We start from the raw sequence: 17,571 nt of genomic DNA, 5'->3' as shown, positions 1-17,571 counted from the left end.
CATTGTTGGTGCAAAAATACTAGTGCTGAAGAAACTCTGGCCCCTTTGGGGAAATAAATAATACACAGATATATATTTTATAAAGAAATTTGGGTTGGCTCAAGACTTTTGCACAGTACTGTATATATGCAAGAGCTTGCTTTATGATTACAGGAGAATCATATTCCTAAACAACATAGTCAAAGCATATGTAAAAGGAGTTGCTTGAAGCCAAAGGTCTGGTTTCAGACTGCTCTGAATTCACTTACTGTTGTGCCACGATGATGTAAGCTTTACACAGATTTCCCTATTTGGTGGTCAAAGTGGGCGGGGCTTACTAGCTAACTGATTTGCCAGAATATTTGAAGAAAATGAGCTAAAACAGCTTGTTTCAGAGAGAAAAACCAAGGGCCAGGATAATGTAAACATGGATTTAAAAAAAAACATTTGAATGATGAAAAGTCCCGTGATAAAAATATAAAATATAGACGTGGAAATGAGCATGCTTGCTTTAAACAACAGCTTTATTCAGTTGTGCCGCTGTCTGATCCAAACTGCTTTTCCTGAGAAAGAAAAGATAGTATTAATACATTTTTTCTTAAATTACCTAAATTATGTCAAAATGTTAGCAACATTTCAAGCAACGAGAATGCGCTACATCTAATATTATTGGTTTAACTTTACCTGCTGCAGTTCACTTGCTGAGAGCTCAAGCCTGTACTTGAGCTCATTTTCAACAGTCAACTCAGACACTACTGACCATTTGCCATCTGTGAAGGTTAATGGAACTGAGAAGACAATGCCATCAGGGAGACTGTAGTGCCCTAAAATAACCCCAAAACAATCACATTTTGAAACAAGCTAGATCACACTGAATCAGAGAATCTGAATCGCATTTAAAAATCATTCTGTCACACTGAAAACCAATTCTCAACCTGGGCAAGCTACACCCGAAGACAGAACATCTGGATCACTAGCACCATTCCAAGCTTTCAAGACAGTGAGGATCCCATTGGCAGCTGATGTGGCGGCTGCTTGGCCTGTCTTTGAAGTCACAGCTAGACGCCGCCTGCGTACCAAGTGCTGAAAGTCTGTTTCCAACCATTTCCTGAAAAGGAGAAGAAGATTATCTTGTGTGCCAACACAGGATGGGGTTTTTTCCCATCAGAGCAGGCAGCTTTCTGGACAGATGTATTGTGCAATCAATATTTGCACAGACTGAAATCATGCCAGTGGCTGGCCAGTGTCAGACCTTATCATATTATATTTGTTTACCCTGCCAAAGCCCCAGCTGGGTTGAGCTTACCAATGCGGTAAATCTAGGGCACCAGGAAATAACCACCTTCACGCTTGAACAAGGAGTCTGGAGAATTAAAAGTGCACTGAAAAAATACAAATTAAGGTCTTTATGTTTCCGTGGTAACAGACCTGTCAGGAAAAATGCTTAGAAGTGGCTGGGAAAAGAAAGCTGGTCCTGTGATTGGCCCATCATGGTTGAAAACTTTTGCCCTCTGCAGGTCAATGTAGAAAGTACCGCTGATATTTCCCCACACTATTACATCTGTAATATCTGCAGAAGGAGAAGACATAAGAATTGATTCGTCTTTTATTTCAGGGGCTGGTGCTAAAATGCAACGTGAACATGAGTCAACCAATTCACACGAGATACCTGACGGCCTCATTCTCATCTTAATCCCAAGTACAGCCTTGGCTTCGTTTTCCAGTTGAGCTGCAGCAGCGATAAACTGGTGGCTGTCGATGGAGCGTGCACTGTCCACAAGAAGCGAGCACCTCAGGTTGAGAAACGAGTCGCCGGACACGATCACCTTCACCGTCTCCTTGGCTGTTGCATCGATCAGTTGCCCGTATTCTTTGTAGCGCTCTGAGATCACCTTTACCTTCTTCTTCTTTACTTCCTCACCCTCATTTTCTCCATCGTGCCCACCGTCATCTAGAAGGAGGATGACATCCGCCTTCCTGAAGGCTCGCTCCAGATCTGTGCCAGTAGTCACCTGTAAATAAATTTAATGACATGGTTTTGCTTTCCTCTCGATGTGATCAAACAAATAAGTGAGTCTTAGTGCACCTGGTGGAGCATGCTGATTGCCAGCTCCTCGATCTCCAACATCAGGCTCTGTAACTGCTCCTCGTTTCCCTCCAGGTCCAGCAGGTGGAGGCTGATTGCAGAAACGTTGGGAAACACCTCGGGGGAGAGCAGACTGGGGATCAGGACTTGGCATGTTGGGTTGAGAGCACTATAAAGACACGCTAAAGTCCTTAAAAGTTTCCTAAAAGAGGAAATAGAGTTTTCTCTTTAGCTTTTACAACAGACCCACCCAGTTATCCAAACATGAAGTGGTTGAATAAGACTGGCGCGATGCTGCTCTTCTTTGATGAGATTCATTTTGGCCTCCAGATTCTCTGCTGCAACACTCAGCATCACATTTGTGGTCATGTCTGACGTGATGCCGTAGTAATCCTACACAACCATTGTTCAATTGATGACATTTCCAGTTTTAAAAGTTTAAAAGTTATTGTAGCTGAGAAAATTTATTTTTTGCTTACCTGGCAGTGCTCTAGGAAGTCATTGAAGCCCCCCAAGAGCATCCCTTTGCCCCCTTGCTCCACTAGTTCCCTCCAAACCAAAGGGGAGCCCTCATGTTTCCAGTTATTTTTTTCACACGTGGCCCCCAGCCATTCCTGCCCAGAGAGAGGTCATGCTGAGGTGACAATACGTCCTTAAATTTATATGCCTAAAACGATCGCCTGAAAATATGATACCTTCCATTCATCTGGGAGGATGGAGATCTTATGGATCTTGAAGTCTGGCAAACACTGCTGGAGGGTGTCTGCTAAAAGCTCTGCTTTGGCATAATAAGGGCAGTCTGTTTTTCCTGTTCGAGGTAAAATTGCAAAAATTAATGCACGTGTATGTACCGGAAATACTGGCAAATATTAGATTTAAATTAAATTAAAGCTCTACCGGCGAGTACAAATTTTGCCATGCTGTGCGTCTAGGTGAAAAAGGTTTGTTGCTAGGAGACGGATGGACGGCGTTGCACTTATTTGAGTCCGTGTATGGCAAACCCCAGAATACCAAAGCCACTTTTTGTTACTCCTTTGTCCTTAGAGATCACCACAGCGGGTTGAGTTTTACTTTGGATTACCTTCCCGATGCAAGTCCTAAGGGATTTGTGTCTTCAGATGGAATCGGACCAGCGACCTTTTGCTTGTCAAACAAATATGAATACCGCCACACAAAATGCAATGACAATAAATAAATACACATATAAAAGTGTTATATTTTCCGTTAAACATATTTCTACTCCGCTCGTTTAAAATAGAAATATATTAATAATTTGTATATTTGCGGGGGGGGGGGGTTTCTACTATCTTGACAGTACATGTTGGGGGGGACGAATTATGGCGGTGCACACGGCGCCTACTAGCATGTGTGAGAAAACTTCAATGGACTGGACTGGCCTAGCACTGATGAACTCTGTGGTGTCATGTAGCTGTTTATCTCTTTGCTGAACTACGTTTCTCTCCGATTTTTCACGGTCTGGAAACTACAATGCGTCGCTTCGTTATACGTGTTTGTATGCGTCTAAGGTTAGCATCACTTAGCTAAAAGCAGCTAGTCAATGTTTTCATAACTTGGCAGTTTATTGACCTTGTTGACTTTGTAATTAAGCAACATTGGTAGCCACGCATAATTTAAGAGCATTTGTGGCTATGAATGTAAAGTGTCAAGCCATTTAAGAGAGCATTATTTCTAATTTATTTGGCTCTGTCTCTGTTTATTTTTTTCAATAGTTGCTAGCGCTCTGTGTTATTAAAGAACCATGTCTGTATGGGTGATAGAGGAGGTCATGAGACGGGGCCTGCGCTTTTGCAGCCGCGGATCTCTTTGGCAACAGCGCAACTTCCTGTTGTCTGCGCCAATCAAGAACTCGTGTTCTCCAGATAAACAGTTCTTCCACCTTTGGAGCCCAAGACAGAGTCAGACGTGGCTTTCTAGGAGTCCTGTCAGTTCAGTGAGGTTCTATTCACAGGGAGCCAATCATGGAGATGATCTGGAAGATGGGGAGCGTCTTCCCTCTCAACCTGCTGACACAGCATCAGCTGAGAGACAGAGGAAGTCTCCTTTCTTGGAGCTCCTGGAGAGCTGCGGCTCCCTGTCAGATGTGTTAGACCTCACCGGCAAGTACTCGCCCACAGCCCGACAGGTCAGCCACTGCCTGACCCACATGTGGGCCACCACTAAGAAGATGACAGATGAGCAGCGCCGCTACGAGCTGCAGCTGATGTTTGAGCATCCCGCTTTTGACCAGCTGCTGCAGAGGGCCATGAAGACTCTGGTGCACATTAGCGACGAGGACGTGACTTACTCTCTCCTGAGTATGGTCAACCTGGGCGTTCCCCAACGTAGCCGAGTGGTCCAGACTTTTCTCCGAACCTGCCAGGTAGACAGTCCACGACCACGTGCACAAATTATTCTTCATCTTGGTGATGTTTTTGTTTTTTCTGTGCACTCAAATGTGTCTTCTTGTTCACTAACAGGAGAAACTGAATGACTTTGATGAGAAGAGTCTGTCCATCTTGGCCTCCAGCCTGGAGCAAATAGAGGATGGAGCCAATGTTCGTGCGCTCAAGGAGGGCATGAGGTATGAGATCATGGGAAGAAAAAAAAAGTCTAGCCTCAAAGATGCCTTGTATCATAAAGTCACGTGTTACATTGATTTTTATTTTTTTGTGCGTCTTAGGCTGGTGGTGGAGGCCCGTCTTCCAGGCATAAAGAATGTAATGGCTCTCCAGACCATGATGCGTCTGCTGGGAAGAGATGCCCCAAAGGACCTCAAATGGAAACTAGAGGTTAGTTTTGATCTCATTTGGCATTCTGTCTCGCTGTTTTTAAATATTCTCCACATTTATGACTGAGCCCTTGTGTGCAGCTGCCCTCAGCTGTGCTTTTTGCATGATATTTGCTTACCTGTGTAATGCACGGCTGAATTAACAGACAATTGTTTAAAAGTAGTTAATGTTTTAAAAACTGCTGTTGCTGAATCTTTTCCGTGTCTGTGCTTCCTCCAGAAAAAGGCCTTATCTATGACAGACCACTTCAGCCTGCCCAACGCCCAATACATGATTTCCACTATGGCCACAATGGGCTTCTTCTCTAAGCCACTGCTGGATGTCTGCAGTAAAAAAATCACGGGTAAATCCTTCTCCACAAGAAAATAATGTCCAGACAGTGTCACCCTGCCCCAGCGTCTAGATGTTGTTGGTGGTGGGAATGAAGCAGATGGGGGCTTGGATGGGGTCTAGGTTACATTAGTGAGAGCCTGAAAGGTGAAGTGACAGAAGAGAACAAACAATTAAAGCACAGGAAACAGGGCGACTGGCCTACAGAAGGTGGACAAGAAAAACTGAACGAAGGATAAAGAATAGATTCGACCGCCTAGGAATGCAGGCAGATAAGTGAATACAGGTCGTCTTTATTCAACTTAGCTTTTAATCTTTATTTACCTGTAATCAAATTTTCATACATGTTTGAGTGAGACTGAGGCAGGTGGAAAGGTGAAAATGCAAGGAGCTGAGGTAGTGAAGATAGATGAGTTTAAATACTTGTGGTCAGAAAGCAGCAATGGTTGAAAGGGAAGATTTATGAGACAGCAGTGAGACCTGCTATGATGTGTCTCTGACAAAAAGACAGACAGCCGACCTGAAAATGATAATATCTTCATTTGGAGTGATCAGAATGGACAGGGTTAGAAATGAGCACATCAGAGGGACAGCTCAGGCTGAGCAGTTTGGAGACAAAGCTAGATAGACAAGACTGAGATGATCTGGGCATGTGCAGAGGAGAAACAAAGGATGCTGACGATGGAGCTGCCAGACAGGAGATTCATGTATGCAGTGAAGGAGGACACGCAGAGGGTTGTTGTGACACAGGAGGATGGTAGGGATAGAGTGAGACGGAGGCAGGTTATCTGCTGTGGTGGACTTTAAAAGGAGCTGATGTGAGAGAAGAAGAGCTGTGATCTACAATAAGATACACTGCTGTAGGTCAATTAAAAATAAAATGCTTAAATATGAGAGAAAGAAACCTGCACCAGTGCCTGGACCAACTTTACAATACAGAAGACGACGATGATGGATAAACCATCCTGCTGGTTTAAAGAAACATCATAAGATAAATTTCTACTCTCGGCCATTAAAGTCAGTGTTTGGAAATGCTTATTAAACAAAACACAGCATACACTGTGAGGCGTTTCAGATTTTCGACACTGTGTTGTAATTTAACACGAGTACTTCCGATACATGGGCAAAATTCTTGAAGTCAATATGTTTAAATAGAAAAATATATACCTTCACTTTCATTAACAGTGATGTCAAATCAGTCTTCATTTGAACCTGCTAATAACCAGAAATAGCTTGTAAATAGGTGATGATTGTAGAAATTACAAGAATTATATTTATTGTGGATTAATTAAAAAAGCGCCTTAAATTTAATTTAATGATTTTCCTTTTCCTACTCCCGACTTCTGTGTTAGAGAACATCCATGGTATCCCCTTCAACAGAATATTTAAATTGCTGCAGTCCTGTAGGGAGCTCCGCTACAGAGACGTTCATCTGCTCACCAGCATTTCGGACTATGTCGCTTCCTCACTGGACATTTGGACCAACAAACAGGTGACAACTATCCTCTGACCTGCCTTCTTGTCCAAATAGTAAATACGAGGTTTCAGGAGGAGGAACTAAAAACATCACACATGGCATTTATTACTGCTCCACTTCTTTCTTTCTGTTTAGCTGCTTCTCTTTCTGTCTGTGTTCGAGAACCTCATCTTCTGCCCTGCTGCTCTGATGGATGCTTATGCTGACAAAGTGATCGCCAACCCTGACGTCCTAACACTTAAAGACCTGCTCTGTGTCCTCAAGGTGTACTCCTCTCTGAGCTACGATCTGCAGGACAGAAGACAACAGTACGTAAACCATTTGTCTCATCTAAATGTGTCCCTGTGGCTGTAGACATGGAGTAGAGGTTCAGGGAGAACAGTGTGCATGTTTATCCCACATCTGTCAACACCGAGGCCGATCAGCGAACACAGACAGCAGCAGAAGTAGAACGCTAATAGGCTGATCGCAGTTGAAAACAGGCACAGCTGTTAGTTTGCTGGTTTTTGAACTGTAAAATAAACACATTTTCCTCGTCTGTGACTGAATTACTGTTGCTTGTCTTTGTTGGGTTTCTTGCTGCTGCAGGTTTCTCGATAGTCTGAGCCGAGTCCTGATCTCCTATTTGCCCAAAATATCTGCGTTTGAGTTGTTGAAGGCCGTTTACTGCCTCTGTCTGTTGGGCCACTTCCCTTACGCACCACTGGAGCAGCTTCTGCAGAGCAGTGTGCTGGAAAAGCTTGCAGGTAAAACAGTTCACTTTGACTGCTCTTGTCTTACACCTGGGTTTGTGGTCTTCACCTGCTCCTTTTCTCCTCAGGTTCGAAGTTTCCAAAGAGCCAGGAGAGAATGTTTCAGACGGTGGACGTGTGCCTGCGTGTTGACGATCCTCCTCTTCCTCAGCCCCTAACTGTTCCTGCATCAGTCCTGGGAGACCCCACCCCCAGCACTCCATCGGTCAACCCGAGGCTCTTGCTGGACTTGCAGAGTCTGCTGGAGGATCAGGTGCATATGATGCTACAGGAGGGGGTGATGGTGGAGAATTTGTACTTCATAGGTAAGAAAAATTTGAGAAAAGAATTTAAAAAATGAACATTTCAGCAGCATACTGGATACTTGAACTGTCTTGCTATAGAAAAGCTTTTCAAGTGAAGGCAGTTTTATTATTATAACATATTGTATCCATAAAGGAAACTCAAAGTATTTGACATACTGTATTAAAATGTTGCGAAAAAGGCAAATGGAAATTTGATGGTGCAAAAAAATAAAACAAACAAACAAAAAAATTACAGGTAAGTCTAAAGTGGCAGTTTAATCTAAATGCAGACTTGCTGATTTTTCTTCTATACAGTTTAATCTTTCTAGAGTGGGATGTGAAACTCATTTTACATTGTGGGCCACTTGCAGCCCACTTTGATCCTAAGTAGTCCAGACCAGTGAAACTCCCCTTTTGTTGTTTGAATGAAGTGTAACTATGTTTAATCCCTAAAGAAGAAGTGCAATTTCAAATATACGTGTCAGCTGTTTTACACAATAAAAAAAGTACTGCTGTAAAGAAAATCGGGCTTGAATTGTAATAAATAAATGTGATAACTAAAATAATGAACGTTTTTGTGAATTCAAAGCAGAGGGCATTTCCGGCCTCTCTGCCTTGTGTTTGACACAACTTTTCAAAGTGTTTTTGTATGAAATGGTCACTTTTAGAGATATCATCTTTAGAAAAATCAATTTTTTCTTGAATATAATGGAACTGATGGGCTCAAAGGGCCATTATAAAAAAAGAAGGCCCAGTGTGATGGCTTGTACCCAGTTTGCTGTTCACTACATAAATTGGTTCCCATTTAAATTTAGATTCTGAATTAAAGCAACAATGTGTCTTTCCAGACAAAATGACCCATTAATGCAAATGATTCTACAGAGCTCATTGTGAGCACTTTACATAGAAACGTATTCATGCACCAGCCAGAAGAAACTTGCAGCTCAGCCAAGGAGGCTGTTAAAGCTGCTGTCCTGAACATTCTCCTGTTCAGCCCATTTCTGTTCCGCTTTTTTCAAGTTTCATTGTCTTTTGTTTTTCCTTTTTTCTCCTTGTTTCTGTAGTTTTTTTCCATTTCAACTGGGTTTTATTCAACTTCCATTATTGTATTTCAATATTTCCATTGTGTCTTTTTAACTTTTGCTCTGTTCTTTCTACTTGCGTTGGGTCTTATTCCACCTCTGTTAGTTTTATTCAACTTATTTTCATTTTTGCTATTTTCATTGTTTTTTTTATTCAAGTTCTCTTGATTTTTTCCTATTTATGTTATTTTTTTTAATTTTCATTCTATTCTTCGGACTTCCATTGTGTTCCTTTCAACCTGTTTGTTTTTATTCTATCTATATTGTTTTTATCCTGTTACTATTGTGTTCTGTTCAACTTGTTGTTTTTATTTCCATTTCCCTTGCATTTTGTTTAACTTGTTTTTTTTATTGCCATAGTGTTGTTTTTTCTATTTCTGTTGTGCCTTTTATACTTTTGCTGTTTCATTAAGCTTTCATTGTTTTGTTTTGTTTTTCTACTTCCATTAAATTCTGTTCTGTTTTTCTTATTTCTATTCTGTTTTATTCAACTTTCATTGTATTTTTCTACTTACGTTAGGATTTTCTTTCCACAATTCAATTGTGGGGTCTTCCCTCTATTTTCATTGTTTTTGTCAGCTTCAGTTATATTTTTTCCTACTTTTGTTGTGTTTTTCTAATTGACATTCTCAATTTTTTTAATTTGCTCGTTTTTTCTTATTTATGTAGTTTTTTCCTATTTGTATTTGACTTGTTTGTTTTTTTTTCCTTAATTCTGTTGTTTGTTTTTCTATTTCTGTAGTGTTTTCTTATTTCCAATCAGTTTTTATTCAACTTTTGTTTGATTTTTTTTTCCTACTATGTTTTATTCAAAATCCATTGTTTTTGTGTTTTTTGTTGTTATCTTAGGGGGGGGGTACTCTTGTCACTTTCCGTTGTGTGTGTGTGTGTGTGTGTGTGTGTGTGTGTGTGTGTGTGTGTGTGTGTTTTTTTAACTTGTTTTTGTTTCAGTTTCTGTTATGTGTTATTGAACTTTTGCTTTTTTCTATTTCCATTGTGTTTTGTTCAACATTGTTTTTCAGGTTTTGGTTAAAGGATGTTTGACCTCTCTGGGCCACCGCAGAGCTCAGCCATGAACTATGTTAACATCTTGTCAGAGAATAGAGTTTTGTTTTAAGACAAATTTTGACCTGACCCATGTCTTTTCGATTTCTGTTGTTTTTTTGCTTATGCTGTGTTTTATTAGACTTTTACTGTTTTCTTTTTTACTTCAGTCAACTTTTTTTTATTGTTTTGTCTAACTTCTGTTCTGTTTTTATTCAACTTTCATTGTGTTTTTTTTTTTAATTTTGTTTTGTTCAACCTCTGTTCTTTTTTTCTTATTTATTTGTAACTTCTGTTGTTTTTATTTCTGTTGTGTTTTTTCCATCTTTCATTGTTATGTTGAGCCATGATGGTTTCTTAAAAAGCTAAATGTTCAGAATGAGAGCGATCATACAGAAAATAATTGCAACTTGAAAATGCTCGCAACAAGGATAGGAGACATTTCTTCTTGAGTCATTACTGCTGTCACTTTAAATCAGATTTTACAGAGTAAGTGGCAGAAAGAAACGAGGAAAGTCATAAAACCCTGAGTTTAAATGGGAGCTGATTTCAGTAGATGGCAGCATAATGGCAAAAACCCATTAGATCATGTCAAGTTTGATGTTAGTGCACCACCACCAGCTAAGCATTTCCTGCTGATCTAAGAGCCTCGGTAGGCTTTCATTTGTAGACGAACAGAAGGCCTTAAATTAACTTCTGTGTGTAAGTGGAAGCCAGTGAAACACAAGAACTGGAGTAAAATTTGACAGAAAAAGGATCCAAACCTTTGAGCAGATGAAATTAAGCAAGACAGAAAAACACTGGCTCTTAAAAACAACAGTATGTTGTCTCCTCAGGGCCCAAATTCTTGCAGGTTGTCATTAAAGAAGTGTTTGAAGCAAAACAGTGAGAAACATATTTACAAAGTCTGGGACAGAACTGTGTGGCGGAATCCACAAATTCAAAATTCTCTTAAATGTAAAAAACAAAACTAAGAAAACTATTCAATTTGAAAATTTCAGTATCTGACATGTTGGGTTTTTTTTTTTCCATCAGACATAAAGCCCTGACTTTTTTGTCACAACCAGCTTCTCTATATTCTCGGTTTAACCTGCTTTTGAAACTGTGATGACAGCAAACGTCTGTGTCTGCTGTCTCCCAGACGCTGCTGTAACCAAACCTACGCCAAACCAAACCTCTGTGTGTGAAGCACGCAGCGGTGGAGGGGAAGGGTGTTCTCCAGCAGAGAGCAGTGAGCGGTAAGATATCCGCATGAGCTTGCTGCTGACAGCATCACTGCATGCATGTCTCGAACGCACGTAAAGTCGTGTTTAAGTTCCTCATATTGTTCTTGATTTAATTGTGCTTATGCAACATTTTTTGAAATGAAGGTAGTTGAAGAGGATGTTGGGACTTTTCTGTTCCTCCAGTGTCGGGCACTGATGTAACTATATTGTGTGATTGGTAATATCTGACTGAGCTTGCAGCAAAGCATCATGAATCTCGTTTTCAAACTAAGACAAGCATGTAAAGACCTCATTCAGGCATTCAAAAGCAGTCTTTGAAAGCAAACACATCAAGCAGGAGTGCATGCTTTGTTTGCTCTCTTTGAACACCGTTATGTATTACAGGCGATACTTTACCGCCTCTTTTAAACATATTTCCATTCTTGGCTTTCAGGCACTTCTTTGCAATAAGCAGCTGAAACTGAAAAATATGTGTTGTGGAAAACTTCACCTTCTTAAATTGGACACGTTGTTGGAAAAATGTGTGCAACTACTGTATTCAACATTTTTTACATGGACTACAGACTTTCCTAAAATTGCATGTGTTCAATCATGTAGGATACATGTAGATTAATATTAATATTTTTTATTAAAACTTGAAGCTTGAAACTTGAGAAGTTTAACTTTGCATTGACATTTTTTGCGTTTTTGATATTTTTATGCCCATCTGAACTTTTTTTTTTTTTAAATGTCCACTTTCTTTATGGTGATGCATGTTTTAATGTCTATTTTTGTTTAGCTCTAAAGGGGGGGGGGGATTATATTACTATAATATTCTTCATATTATAGTAAAATGTGCAGAATAAGTTTTTTATCATCTTTTTTTCCACTGTGTTGCTGCAGCCAAAACCTACTTCCAGTAAAACAGCACAGCTAAAAATAAATTTGTCAAAAGACAGACAACCTCAATATTGTCCAAAAATAAATAAATAGAAATAAACATAAAAATGTATATAATGAGGGGTTTTACAGGTAGAAGTCTAAGAAATGCATATAGGTTTTTTGGTACAATGTAAAGGTTATGTGTTTCTGCTGACATAATCGATGTTACTGAAAGTATCAGAGCGTAATCAGAACTATCCATCTGTTATTTATTTCCATACAGCACAGGCGCGTTCATTTATTGGAACTGAGTCAAACTACTGATTAAAAATGAATCAGCTCTTTTAAATTCTGCTTCGTTGAAATTTTTTGTCTGGACTTTACTGACTAAATAAACCATCTGTAAAGTAATTAAAGGAAAAAAATAGATGTCAACATCAATGAAAAGTAAAATCCTAATATCAGATTCATGCTGAGTAAAGCAGATAAAGTCAGAAAGAACACATTGATTTTCATCAGTGACAATAAACCCACAATCTTCTCCATCTGTCAGTTTTCAGATTTTTGTCTCCCAGTAATTTTATTCAAATTTTGACCTTTTTTTTTCTTTTTGGTAAAGCTTACAAATCATTCTCTTTATTTCCCAGAATTGCAGTAATGTATGCACCGCAATCTGGTTTTTGTTACGGCACGTCCAATCCCCGTGGTCCGCTGGCTGTGAAGATTCGCCACCTGAAGATCCTGGGATATAACTCTGTCCTGGTGAGACTTTGGCACCTTCAGAAAATAATGTCGCACTCACATTTTTGCACAATCTCTGCTTATTTCACTTCTAAACCTTTTTGCAGCTCATGACTAATGCCTGTGTTTACATATCCAAATCTGACGGATCCGTTAGATTTTGTTTAAAAAGCAGAACATTGCTAATGTATGGCTGCACTGCATTACCTGTTTATTAGATTTCGGGTCTCTTATTTCCTATACTTGTATCATATGTTTAAACTACTAAAATTAAGAAGAGAAACTCAAATATTATGTCTTCAGATTTGCTCCCTGTAGATTTTAATTATTCTCTCTCGATTGTAGTGCAAGTATTGGAAGAAGTATCAGAGTGGATGATTTACATGATCCTAATCCTATTTTCCAGGTAACGGAGCAGGACCTGCAGTCTGTATCCGAGGAAGCAAGGATAGATTTCCTCAGGGAACGGATTTTTCCACAACACCACAGACCCGAAACACAGCCTGATGAAAAGGAGCACCTGCGATCTTAGAGCCAGATGTCAGCGTTAAATGGAAGGAAAGAGGCTAATCCTCATGATGACAGACAGGTTTTGTGTTAGTATTTAAGAAGGAGAAAATATATGAAAGTTTTTAAAATGACTGTTTAGCTTTGGATGCATTTAGCTAAAGAAAGATGAGGGACACGTGAAGAGCAAATACACACTTTGAACGGTCGTTCAAAATTAAGAGTAAAACTCTTTTGTGTCCATTAGTAGATTGTTTCATCTGTGTGCACATAGTAGGACATCATTTTGTTTTTGTTTTTTAATTAAAAAGATGCTGAAAAGAGTTAAAAGTGATTCTCTGGTTGCATGAAAGTAACTTTGCAGATTTCAGATAAGTTTTTACTGAAAACCTGAACTTTTCTGTGCTTACGCCTCCAGTTTTTTTTTAAAGGGTGCCCTTCTTCATAGGAGAATTGAGTGTGTGGGAGGTAAAAAAAAAAACTTTTATAGTCAGCATTCGTTTTTAATCATTGCTTAAAGCCCTAAAAATTGTTTCAAGGCCTAACAGAAACTATGTCTATCTCGCTCATGCTTGCGGTAGCTGTTGCGTAAAACCCTGCTACTGAATAAAACCAGTGAAACCCGGTGCGAGCGCCTGCAGTGACTGCACAGAAAGTGCAAGGTGAGCAAGGTAAAGGTGGCGTCCCTTTGAAGCTGCTACATCTGCAGAGTGCACGACGGGTAAAAAAAAAAGGAAAAACTAAGAGCGAGGAAGGCAGGAAATTGTGCACGTTGTTATTGTTTCAAGTAACTGGCTTTCATCAGCTCCGGCGATATCAGCTCTTTGAGAGAGATGTAAGAGCTCGCTGAAGTGAAAGAGAAGTCAAACACTTTAATAACAGCTCGCATGACATTTAGATTCTTGATACTGCGGTTTTGTGAGTTCTCTTTAACAGATTGAGCGTCCATACTGTAGCACATTCATTTATGCTTCAAATGTGGTTAAGTCCCCTCAATCAGACACCACCTTCTGTTTCGACCACAAAGATAGGGGTTCCCAATTACATGTATGTGTGTGTGTGTGTGAGAAAAAGAGACAGGCAGACTTAGTAACTGAAACAGGAAGTGAGCAAAACCAGAAACCCAGAGTGTGTGTGTGTTGTTGTTTTTTTAGTTTTAATACAGCCATTGCTTTACAGAAAAATGCTACTTTTGCTGTGTAGGTACAGATTTACTACAGTGTTGACAACGAAATATGAAAACACAAAAAACAAACCTCACAATTATGTGTTTGACAAAAATAAGCTACAGCGAGGACAGCCTGAATGTTTAGGTCTAAACTAAAGCTGTGCAAAATGATCCGATGAAGTCATTAGAAGTGTCTTTGTATATTCTGAAGACCTTTTTTCTTCTTGCGGTCCCTGGGCGCTCTGGGTTTTGTGTTCATGTAGTCACTCTGGTTTTCTGTGTTCTTCAACTTGAGCTGCAAGACACGTGAAGAGAGATGAGCAACTGTCTCAGAGACGGAAAGGGAAACGAATGTCATACCATGTTAATGGAGAACACCTTCAATTTGAACATTTTAAAGAAAAAAAAATCTTCTTCATACTATGCAGGGGGGGAGGGTTGTGCCTTTTTTCCTAAAATCTGACAAAAAGTAGTCGATTCTAAAATGTACAAAAGGCTTAGGATTTGTCTATTGGCTGTATAGAAATGTGTAAAACTAACAAGAACACAACAAAATGTTTCTCTTACGGTTGATAAAAGACGATAAATGTTGAACATTAAATAAATATGCCAAGGTTAGCAGACCGTATCGGCCCTAACAAAGCGTTGCCACAGTGAAAAGCTCTGCGTATTTGATTTGGCAGAATTTTATGATTGATATCTTTCCTGACCTAAATACCGAGGGATTTGTTTCTCCTCCCAGTCTTTTGTGTGTTAGGTGAATATAACACACATGCATCTGCCGTTGCAGATACATCAAAATCAATGTATTTTTTTTTTCTCTGACACAAAAAAAATCTACTTGTTTTTGTCTCTTTAAAACAAACACTTATGAAATAGTCATTTAGAAATAGTGTTACATGATAGTTCATCCCCTGCAACACCTGCAGCGCTGTCTGCAGCACATGTAGCAGAGTAGCATCGGAGCAGATTCAAATGGGTCGTCAGTGTTTGTGCGTGGCAGACTAGCAAACCTCAATGTTTCCTTGTTTTGGCGTTGCCGTTGTGTATATTTACATGTAAAGAAAGTACATTTTCACTCATAAAATTGCAGTATTGGTCAGGCTTCAGTAAAAATTAAGATAATTTGCTACAAACGACTGTTTCGAGCTCTATTTTTTCTCTTCCTTGTGGATCAAGGATATCTTACCCAGTTAAACAGTGCAATGATGGTGACTGTTACACCGTAGATACTGACAATTGCAATCACCATTATCCAAATCCATGGAAATTCTTGGCATGTGTTTGGTGCGACTCTTGTGGGATTGCGTGGGGGTTTCGGGCACTGGTGAGGGAATTCTGCAAGAAGCATATTCAGGAAGTGTTTAGTGTACTGCACTATGAATTACAGACTGTTTAAAACCTTTTTTAGGACTCTTTTACCTATTACAAGCACAGGATCGCCATCTTTTTTCGTAAGAGGAGGAGGGTACGTCCTTGTGATGTTGCATCTGTACAGTTCTCTGATACTGTGTCCTAATTTGACTGTGAAAAACCAATTTGATCCATTTTTGTGCAGTTCCACAGCGTCCCACTTCATCCCAGTGCAATTCTGTTTGCACGTATGGTTATAAATCATGGTTTTATTTTTCATTAGGTAAAACAAAATTTCTTCATCCTCGGGCAGTATCAACGGGCACGTTACAGTCACGTTGTCATCTGGAGAGTCATGATGCGTCAATCCTGGAGAGACAATTGTGAGAATTTGTGTGATCATAAATGCCTGTTACACATGGCATGTTATACTTTAAAATAAAAAGTTAACTTGATCTAAGGCTTGGAAAAGTACCGCCAGTAACCAGCACCAAACGCTTGGCAGAGGCTTCATAGAGCCAGAGCTCCTGCAAAGATTCAGACATTTGCATTTAATTCCCCTTACTGAAATTCAGGCTTTGAAACCAGTCATTTCAGAGCAGCTCCTCCCCCGCATGGAATTTGTTTGATATCAGCACATTTACCTCTTTCGGCCAAACTCACATTTCACATGAAAAACAAGATGTGTGATACAAATGGCAGCCTTGAGTCAGACGCACATTTAGCACTGTAACACATGAACCACATGCAGTTTTGGTGACGTATCCATCTGTTGCATGGATATATGTTGAAACACACGCTTTCTGAACTACGGCATTTGTCGATTTAAGGACGATCTCGGGCGCCACACGGATAAATGTGTGTTGTTTTTAAATTTAACCCCTATGTGTTTTATGTGTCTTAACCACAAAACAAAACAAACTCGAGAGCGGCTGAAATCTCAAGCCAGGATATGTACTTACACAACTGATGTAGTTCAGCAATCTAAAGGCATTAAATACTCAAGTACTACTGCAGTACTCAGAGTTTGAACCTCAGTGTTTACAAATGAAAACAAGCAATTTTGTTGTCCCTACGTATGCACAGATCAACCTGCAATAATTAATAATAATAATGCTCATGGTGTAATCATAATAAAGTCCGCTTACCGCTCCAATCACACTTGGAGTCACTTTGATCCTGAGTACCATGCGACGACTTGCAAACCAGAAGGCACATGAACATCCATGAAATCCTCATTTTCTGCAGCAAGAGCGGGAATTTGCCTCCAGTAGAATGATGCCCCCAAGGCTTCCCCTCATCACCTAAAACCTCCGAGCTCCTCCAAGCGAACCTGCACAAAAAAAAATCTGATCCGTTACTCCGATAACATCACGCACGTGTTCTTTTGACTGCAATGCCTTCTATCCTCTCTGCTTCTGACTAAAAACGCTCCCACACAGTGCAGCAGTGACTGAGGCTCACAAACACACCCTCTCTTGACAGAAAACATCCTGTGGCGAAAAAAAAGAAAAAAAAAACCCGCCTCCTCCACTGAAGTTTCTGCTGTTTCCCAGTTTCTGACCTTTTATGCCATCAGCGTGCTTTATTTTATCTTGTTGGTCGTGTAGAGCGAGCTAAACTCAGGTTTTGTGTTTTAAACAATAACATGGAACGGGTGTTAACATTATCCTACTACAGTTCAGATTTTAATAAGACTTGTGCTGCTCCTCTTGTGAAGGCGGAGCGTTCAATGGTGCGATGACCTTGTTTCACCTGAGAAAATTTACTGAACAGGATTTTTTTTTTTAATTAAAATGCACTGGCAGGTACTGAAGTGGTTCGTGTGAGAGCCAAAGTGTGATTACAGGAAAGGCTGACTGGCAGAGAAAAAGGCACTTAGGAGAAGTCTG

General features: G+C 39.9%; 3 protein-coding genes across 4 annotated transcripts; 1 reads left to right on the top strand and 2 right to left on the bottom strand.

Moving 5' to 3' along the window:
- Positions 1-484: 484 nt before the first annotated feature.
- mdh1b (malate dehydrogenase 1B, NAD (soluble)) lies at positions 485-3,026 on the bottom strand. 2 transcript variants are annotated; one of them, XM_005730895.2, is made up of 10 exons: positions 2,963-3,026; positions 2,761-2,873; positions 2,545-2,679; positions 2,316-2,458; positions 2,066-2,234; positions 1,649-1,991; positions 1,408-1,549; positions 915-1,087; positions 664-803; positions 485-542 (listed from the first exon to the last, which is right to left on the bottom strand). In XM_005730895.2, the coding sequence occupies exons 1-10, from the start codon at positions 2,982-2,984 to the stop codon at positions 504-506; spliced, it is 1,419 nt and encodes a 472-aa protein (XP_005730952.1). In that variant the 5' UTR covers positions 2,985-3,026; the 3' UTR covers positions 485-503. The 2 variants fall into 2 exon arrangements, with proteins under 2 accessions (XP_005730952.1, XP_005730953.1); XM_005730896.2 differs by having other exon boundaries at positions 2,066-2,156.
- Positions 3,027-3,400: 374 nt separating this feature from the next.
- On the top strand, positions 3,401-13,502 carry fastkd2 (FAST kinase domains 2). Its single transcript, XM_005730894.1, has 12 exons — positions 3,401-3,591; positions 3,796-4,445; positions 4,543-4,646; positions 4,746-4,854; positions 5,074-5,197; positions 6,537-6,676; positions 6,797-6,969; positions 7,250-7,407; positions 7,482-7,718; positions 10,965-11,061; positions 12,558-12,672; positions 13,058-13,502. The coding sequence occupies exons 2-12, from the start codon at positions 3,825-3,827 to the stop codon at positions 13,181-13,183; spliced, it is 2,004 nt and encodes a 667-aa protein (XP_005730951.1). The 5' UTR covers positions 3,401-3,591; positions 3,796-3,824; the 3' UTR covers positions 13,184-13,502.
- Positions 13,503-14,300: 798 nt separating this feature from the next.
- LOC102206458 (uncharacterized) lies at positions 14,301-17,125 on the bottom strand. The gene is made up of 4 exons (XM_005730893.1): positions 16,828-17,125; positions 15,749-16,048; positions 15,516-15,664; positions 14,301-14,621 (listed from the first exon to the last, which is right to left on the bottom strand). The coding sequence occupies exons 1-4, from the start codon at positions 16,916-16,918 to the stop codon at positions 14,511-14,513; spliced, it is 651 nt and encodes a 216-aa protein (XP_005730950.1). The 5' UTR covers positions 16,919-17,125; the 3' UTR covers positions 14,301-14,510.
- Positions 17,126-17,571: the final 446 nt, after the last annotated feature.

The sequence above is a fragment of the Pundamilia nyererei genome, unplaced genomic scaffold (assembly GCF_000239375.1).
Source record: "Pundamilia nyererei isolate P.nyererei 1_Seehausen unplaced genomic scaffold, PunNye1.0 scaffold00040, whole genome shotgun sequence".
NCBI classification, from domain to species: domain Eukaryota; kingdom Metazoa; phylum Chordata; class Actinopteri; order Cichliformes; family Cichlidae; genus Pundamilia; species Pundamilia nyererei.
This window is presented reverse-complemented; position numbering and strand designations above follow the sequence as displayed.